This window comes from Eptesicus fuscus, chromosome 7 (assembly GCF_027574615.1).
Source record: "Eptesicus fuscus isolate TK198812 chromosome 7, DD_ASM_mEF_20220401, whole genome shotgun sequence".
Classification (NCBI taxonomy): domain Eukaryota; kingdom Metazoa; phylum Chordata; class Mammalia; order Chiroptera; family Vespertilionidae; genus Eptesicus; species Eptesicus fuscus.
The window spans coordinates 101,220,083-101,228,557 of record NC_072479.1 but is presented as its reverse complement, the minus strand read 5'-3'; the positions used below and the strand labels follow the sequence as shown (position 1 = coordinate 101,228,557).

General features: G+C 43.5%; 1 protein-coding gene across 2 annotated transcripts in view; it reads right to left on the bottom strand.

The window, feature by feature from the left end:
- Positions 1-2,543: 2,543 nt before the first annotated feature.
- The window catches only part of EIF3L (eukaryotic translation initiation factor 3 subunit L), a 30,363-nt gene continuing 24,431 nt past the window's right edge, over positions 2,544-8,475 (bottom strand). For both annotated transcript variants that reach the window (XM_054719503.1, XM_054719504.1), the window contains 2 exons: positions 3,608-3,688; positions 2,544-2,765 (listed from right to left, as the gene is read on the bottom strand). In XM_054719503.1, the coding sequence (XP_054575478.1) occupies positions 2,727-2,765; positions 3,608-3,688 (120 nt within the window). In that variant the 3' untranslated portion in view covers positions 2,544-2,726. The remainder of the gene's footprint in view (positions 2,766-3,607; positions 3,689-8,475) is intronic.

The window sequence follows — 8,475 nt, the reverse complement described above, 5'->3', positions numbered from 1 at the left end:
CTGTGCCTGTCCCCTCACAAGGGCTGCTGGCTGGCCAGCACTGCCACTGGACCTGAACCAAGCCACTGGGAAATGGCCCCAAACTGGGCACGTACACAGTGTCCGTGACCTTGGGCTTCTGAAATGGCCCATTTCCCAGCAAGGTGAGAGGAGTGCTGAGAGGCTGTCCGCACACCTTGACCTAGCATAATTTCCACAATGGGGACAGGAGACTGACATGAACTAGGAGACTCTGGCGTTGAATTCAAAGCCTTAACCCTGGGGCTGCTCAGGTGGATCTGAATGCCTGTGAGCCACCATTGCTCAATGTCAGGACTGGAATGGGGACAGAAGAGATGGTGCTGGATAGGCCGTCCTTTAGGCCAGGGAACCAGGGAGGAAGGCACTGTCGGGGGTAAGGAGGCCTGGCTGGCAATGGCCTGGCAATCAAAATGCTTGGCAGGATCCCAACTCTGCACTGTCAGGATCTTACTGGAAGGTAAGAAATGAAGTGCTTGGAAAGCTACCAAGAGCACCATGACTGTTTGGACTTATTACTTATTCAGAGAGGCTGCTTGTGTTTTCCTTCCGTTGGGAGGTGGGGCCGAGTTGTAGGATGGGTCCCAGACACAGTGCAGGCTTCAGCTCTGGGAACCTGGACCAAGCTCTGTAACCTGCCTGGTGAAGAATGGCTTCCCCTCAGTCCTTACAGCCATCTACAGGGCCCTACATATGACGGGGAGTGTCACCTCACCCTCCCTTCTCCTTTGCTCACTCTGCTCCAAATGACCTTTTCACTACCTTCTCTCAACACACAAAATGTGGGCCTTTGCACTCAGTGTCCCTGGGTATATGCAACTTCAGGTATCTGCCCAAAAGATACCCATCAATGTGTTGTTTTCAGACTATCCTATTCCAAATGGTGACTCCTGTCCTTGATTTTTCTCTGGAACATGTATCCCCATCCAACACACAAAATATGGTTTATCACCTGTCTCCACCCATTAAAATTTAAACCCACAAGGACAGAGATTTTGTTCTGGTTCTTTTTTTTTTTTTTTTTTTAAATCCTCACCCGAGGAAGATGTGTTTTCTTTGTTGATTTTAGAGAAAGTATGGTGGCAGGGGTTTGGGGGTGGGGGAGAGGTGAGAGGAGAGAAACATCAATATGAGAAACAATCAGTTGCCTTCCACACTGACCAGAGCTTTTGTTTTTAATTTAAAAATTTTTAAATGTAGTTTGTTTTTAGGGATTTTGTCTTTTATGCACTTCCATTTCCCCCGTGCCTAGCAGTGCCTTGCAGGCTCACCGGGAGGAAAAGGATCCAACCTCAGCATAAAATCCTAAAGCGTGCCTGATACACGTAGGTTCCTACAGCTGCTGTAACAAATTACATGAACTTGGTGGCTTAAAACAGGAACTATTCTCACATCCTGGAGGCCAAAGTCCCAAATCAAGGGGTCAGCTCTCAGGGAGAACCCTTCCTTGCCTCTCCCCACTTTGGTGGTTGCAGGCTGCATAACTCCAATCTCTGCCTGTCTGCATGTGGCCTTCTCCTTGTGTCTCTGTGTGTCTTATAATGGCATTTGCCAGTGGACTGAGGGGCCACCTGGCTAGTCTAGGACAGTGGTCGGCAAACTCATTAGTCACCAGAGCCAAATAACAACAGTACAACGATTGAAGTTTCTTTTGAGAGCTGAAAACCGACTTCTGCGCATGGGCCACGAAGTTTCAATCGCACTGTACATGTGCGCCCGCACGTGGTATTTTGTAGAAGAGCCACTCTCAAGGGGCCAAAGAGCCACATGTGGCTCGCGAGCCGCAGTTTGCTGACCACTGGTCTAGGACAATCTTATCTTGAGAGCCTTCACTTACACCTGTGAAGACCTTTGAATCAGAAGACCTGGCCAGCAGAAGACAGTAGAAAAATGTAGTCATTTGGAGCCAACTCTTGCTTTTTGTATAACTATTCGAGCTTGATCAAGTCACTTAACTCCCTGAGTCTGTTTCCTCATCAATAAAATGGGGCAACTACTGCTAACCGTGAGCTGTAAGGTTAAGCAATGTACATGGATTCTTCTTAGCACAGTTCCTGGCAGTAGGAGGTTTTCAGTGGCACTTGTGCCAACTTGCATGCTCAGAGGATTCTTGTGAGGTGCAAATAAGATACTGAAAGTGAAAATGTCCTATGAACTGTGTGGTACTTTATAAATACAGGGATTAAATAATTCAATTTAAACACTAATAACTGCCCAGCCAGCATGGCTCAGTGTTTGAGCGCTGACCTATGAACCAGGAGGTAACAGTTCGATTCCCCCCGGTCAGGGCACATGCCTGGGTTGCAGGTTCAATCCCCAGTGGATCTCTCATCATTGACGTTTCTATCTCTCTCTTCCTCTCCCTTCCTCTCTGACATCAATAAAAACATATTTTTTTTTAAAAAAAAGAATAGACTTAAAAAACAAATACACCAATAACTGATGCATCAAGACACATGGGAAATTACCTATTGTTGCCCTCATCCACAAATGCTCCCCAACAATAATGAGATGACAAATCTGGCTCCAAAGGAAGATCCTTTACTGAGACCTACTGAAAACATTTCAGTCCTTGACTCAAATTAACTGCAACTCGGTTGACAGGCTGATGACTGAGCTAGGTAAAAGCTCCATCCACAGTGGCAAGAACACTCCCCACTGATGACGACATCAAAATAACTTCATGACTAATGCGAGTGTGCATGTACTCAGGGTCTCTGGCCCATCTTCTTCAGAGTTCGATTGAGCTAGAAGAGAAAAAAAAAAGAAGGTAAGCCTTGTCCTACGGTGTGCGTGATCACCAGGTCAAAGACTTCCAGGCCGGCCCTCTGAAGTCAGGGAGCGGGGTCTCTGATGTGAGTGGGGGCAGCTACTCCGTGTAAAGGCCCAGATAGGTCCTCCACCGGACATTCACAGGACCTCTCACAGTTCTTTCACACTGTTCTACTCCTTGCTCTTCACCCTCAACAAACACACACCTTCCCCACACTGTTCTGCCCATTTTATACACAGGAAAGGGATTCAGTGGCTAGGCTTGCCAGGGCTGTATTGCTACCCTGCAGGAGCTGGTGGCATGGACCACAGCAGTGCAGTGACCTCTGCTGGAGGACTCAAAGCACCAGGACAAAGAGAGACCCAATACCCTAGTAGTGTTTGGCCTGACCCACAAGACCTCTCCTAGGGCAAGACATGGAATGCACCAAGTCTGTCAAAACAGAGCTGCTCCCTGTCCTTTGCCTGCGGAACTGGCCAGACCTGTCTAAGCTGCAGAATAACTGCCAAATGGGGAGGGATGGGTGAGAGCAGGCAGTGAATCCACCCATATTAGGAAATACTAGGGAGGGAGACAAGGCCTGCTGGCCATCCGCAGAGGGAGATCTTGGAAAGAGATGCTCCAGAGAAGGCTGACACAGCAACTCCTACAGGCCCAACCCACTCCCAAACCCTAAGCAGCTACTCAGTCTAGCTCAGAAACTTAAAGGGTTAGTTTGGGGCTTTCTTGAAAATAAAAAAGAAAAAGAAAAAGATTAAAACTCCCACCTAGTTCCTAACTTCTGTCCCCAGCCCAGACACCTCTCAGACCTCTCACCTCCTCAAATTTATGAATCTGCCGGATGAAAAAATCCCCATAGCGCCTGGCAACTTTGGTGTCTGCAATGTGGATCATGTCCTGTGGGAAAAGCAAAGTCAGATAAAAGCAGTGCGGTGGAGCCACTTACATACTTGCAGATAATCACAATGCTAATTGCTAGATAAACCCAGAAAGTGCTTTTCCAGTTAATAGCAGCTCTTTGTAGATGACTGATTTTTATTTTCTTCTTGCTAACTCATTACTTTTATTTTGTAGTCTTTTCCAATGAACACGAATTTTTTGGCAATTAAAAACATTTAAAACAGCATTTCATTCTCATACACGGGTTGCAAATTAGCCCAGATTTTACAATTTGTTCTTAAGCTCAAAATATTTTGTCGAACACCACTTTACCTGTAAGTTCCTACATAATCCACCTTAAGACCCAAGAACTTTCTGAAACTTTGACAGGATTTTTTCAAGTCAGGGATGAGAAAAAGTACCCCCACCCTCCCACCCCAAAAGCAGTATTTTGCCAAAGACACACCTGAACCAGGAAGAGAAACAATAAAAACAAAACATGCAGTTAAAACCTTTTCCATTCGGGACTGACTCATATTATAGTTAATTTAACCTAAATACAATTTCATAGCAAAGTCTTATTAATTATAATCAAGCTGCTAATTCTTGGGAGAAGTGTTTTATTGAAGACTATCCAGATATTAGGGACTAATTCATCAAGTCACTAAGATATTACACAGGTATGCAGCAGGTTCCTGATATTGCCAAAGAATGTGTATATGTAAGCCACTGGGAATAAACTGAAAAAAGAACTTTAGGTAGTTGATGTGACACCTCAAGGGACCAACAATTTTGATTTTTAAAAGCATGATTTAAAACACATTGAAACAATAACAACAACAACAAAAAAGAAGAAAACACACTGAAAAACTTTCCACTACTGATGTGTTTCTTCTTCTGGTGAGTGTTCACGTCAAGGACAGCTGAATTCTGACAAACACCAAGTCTTCCAAAAGCCATAAACTCTAAATGAGAGGATTATGTTTAACGAGATGAGCTTTCAAAAACAAAGTACCGAGTCCAGCCAGTGTGGCTCAGTGGCTGAGCATTGACCTATGAACCAGGATGTCACAGGCTGGATCGTACAGAAGGCAGCTGATCGATGATTCTCTCTCCTCACTCATGTTTCTATCTCTCTCTCCCTCTCCCTTCTACTCTGAAATCAATAAAAATATTTTAAAAAAATTTTTTTTTAAAAAGCACTCTCTACCCAAACTGACCTGGCAACCAGGTATATACACAAGAGAATATGTTCACACAAAAATGTGTATGCAAATATTCACAACAGTGTTATCCACAATAGATAAAGTTAAAACTCAATTACTCATCAAATAATTAATTAACAAAATGTGATTCAGCCATAAAAAGGAAAAAAGTATTGATACATGATACAACCTGGACGAAACTTAAAAATATGCTCAATGAAAGAAGCCAAACACAAAATCACATGTTTTATGATTCCATTTATATGAACTATTACGAATAGACAAATCTAGAGACAGGAGGAACCAAGATGGCGGCATAGTTAAACAACTAATCTGCTGCCTCACACAACAATTTCAAAAATACAACTAAAAGACAAAAACGTCTACCACCCAGAACCACGGGAAAGCTGGCTGAGTGGAAGATTTACAACTAAGAAGAGAAAGGAACACAATCGCTGAAAAGCTGAGGTACGGAGGCACGCGAATCGGGCCGGAGGCGGACGGCTGGGTGCGCGGCTTTTCTTCAACCCGCAGGGAGACAAGCTCCCGATCACTCTGAAATCCAGTTTCTGGGGACACTCGGGGGACCCAGGCACCTACGGGGAGAAGCTGGACTCTCGGCCATCGGGTCGGAAAGTGAGAGTGACTTTTTTGCGGTGGTGCGCCCAGCAATCATTGTTTACTGCGCTGAAGCGCAGGGCGCAGGGACTTGGAAAAGTGGAAAGGCAGAGACAGCTGACCGCAGCCATCGCCGTTGGCCACGCCCCAGCCTAGTGACGCCCTGAGACCCCGCCCAGCCCTGAGACCCCGCCCCGCACATTCTACAAACCCTCCCAGGCTCCACTCAGCGGCTTTTGCATATAAATGGCCTGTTCTGGGGCAGCTCAACCAAATTAACTGCAGCTCCAGTCAGACTGCTCCAAAACCGCCCAAGCAAAGGAGGAGAAAACTAGCCCTTGCTGTAGCTCCTGCTGGGGGACACACAGTACACAAGGGTACACCAAGAGTGTCCACCTCAGGTAACTGGGAGGCTGACCCATTGAACCAATAGGACACCTTGTACACAAAACTACCCTACCAACTTAGGGAAGCAGAGAATATGAGAAGGCAAGGAAACAGATCACAAACCAAAGAAATGGAGGAGAACAAGCGACTGGACATAGAGTTCAAAACCACGGTTATAAGGTTTTTCAAGAATTTCATGGAAAAGGCCGATAAATTCCATGAGGACCAACTAGAAATTAAACATACACTGACTGAGATAAAAAATATTATACAGAGACCCAAAAGCAGACTAGAGGATTGCAAGAATCAACTCAAAGATTTGGAATACAAAGAGGCCAAGGACACTCCTCCAGAGAAGCATGAAGAGAAGAGAATTCAGAAAGTTGAAGATAGTGTAAGAAGCCTCTGGGACAACTTCAAGCGAACCAACATCAGAATTATGGGGGTACCAGAAGAAGAGAGAGAGCAAGATGCTGAAAACCTATTTGAAGAAATAATGAACGAAAACTTCCCCCACCTGATGAAAGAAATAGACTTACAAGTCCAGGAAGCGCACAGAACCCCAAACAAAAGGAATCCAAAGAGGACCACACCAAGACACATCATAATTAAAATGCCAAGAGCAAAAGACAAAGAGAGAATCTTACAAGCAGCAAGAGAAAAACAGTTAGTTACCTACAAGGGAGCTCCCATACGATTATCAGCTAATTTCTCAACAGAAACCATGCAGGCCAGACGGGAGTGGCAAGAAATATTCAAAGTGATGAATAGCAGGAACCTACAACCAAGACTACTCTACCCAGCAAAGTTATCATTCAGAATTGAAGGGCAGATAAAGAGCTTCACAGATAAGAAAAAGCTAAAGGAGTTCATCACCACCAAACCAGCATTATATGAAATGCTGAAAGGTATTCTTTAAAAAGAGGAAAAAGAAGAAGAAAGATAAAAATTATGAACAACAAATACATATCTATCAACAAGTGAATCTAAAAGTCAAATGAATTAAAAATCTGAGGAACAGAATAAACTGGTGAACTTAATAGAATCAGGCATAGAATGGGAGTGGATTGATAATTCTCAGGGGGAAAGGGGTGTCTGTGTGGGGAGTATGGGAAGAGACTGGACAAAAATCATACACCTATGGATAAGGACAGCGGGGGGGGGGGGGGGGAAAGGGCAGAGGGGGGGTAGGAACTGGGGGGTGGGGAGATATGTGGGGAAAAAGGAGAAACAATTGTAATCTGAACAATAAAGATTCATTAAAAAAAAAAAAAACAAATCTAGAGACAGACAGCAGATTACTGGTTTACCAGAGATTAGGTGAATTGAAAATGACTGCAGGGAGTTTCTTTTTGGAGGTAATGGAAATATTGTGGAATTAGTGAAGATGGTTACACAACACTGTGAATATATTAAGTCATCTAGAACACTGTCAAAAAATTAATGATGTTTAGATCAACACATTTTCTTAAAACAACTAAAAATGCAGAATAAATTAAATCTCCTTAAAGCATCAAAGAGTTGAGAAGAGAATGAAGAACTATTCCTTAAGCAAGGCATAGAAGCCCCATCCGTGCTGAGGGCATTTGCTAATCCTAGAAAATTTGGACAGAGGAGTAAACCAAGGCCAGGGCCAGTCTAACAGAAGACCCTCCTTATAATGCTGGGATCCTAAAGGACTCTATCCTCAAGCTAAAAATAAACCAGAAGAGACCTGCCATCCCACTCCTGACACCAAGCAATGCTCTCCAAGAGTGGAGAGGTGAATAAAGAAAGAAAAAAGACCCATCCCTGAGACATTAGAAACACAAGGTGATTCTTCTGATAATCTGCAGCCTAAGCTTGCCGCCTGGTTGATCCAGGGAACCACAGTCTTGTAAGCTCAGTCTATGTTGGTCCCAGACCAGTAACATCTCTAGGCAACTTTTAAGAGGAAAAAACAAATAACCTCTAGAGAAATGAATATTCACCCTAGCCTTCAAAGAATGTCAACAAATAGTTTTTCAAGGTCAAATGAACCCTCTATAGTAAAAAATACTCAAGCACATAAGGACACATTGCACTATGAGCAAGAAAGAATTACAGAAAGCAAGAAATAGAGCTGAAGAGATTTATTAGGGATAGAATGATCAGTCAAAACAAAATTATCCAGAGTAAAAGAAACAAAAAGTTGGAAGAAGGGTTTAAGAGACATGGAGAACAGAGTGAGGTGTGCATACATAAATAGACCAAAAGAGAGAGAGAGAGAGAGAGAGAGAGAGAGAGAGAGAGAGAGAGAGAGAGAGAGAGAGAAAACAAAAAAAGAAAAATAAAGAAAAAAAGAGCATTTTCTTAACTTGTGAGTGTATATGGGGGAAGCAAAGGGGGAAGTGATATTTTATAGAAAAAACAATTCTAGAAATCTAGCATATTTTAAGTCTGGGGGGAAAAGACTCACTTAAGAAAACAAAACAAATTGCTTCTTTAAAAAGCCTCACTAGGACATTAAAATGTCCAACTTGAACTTAAAATCCCAACAGGGAAAACCAATACTGTTCCTCAACCCTCCTCTCCTCCAGAGAGGAAACCAACGCTATATTGATTGTGCATACAAAA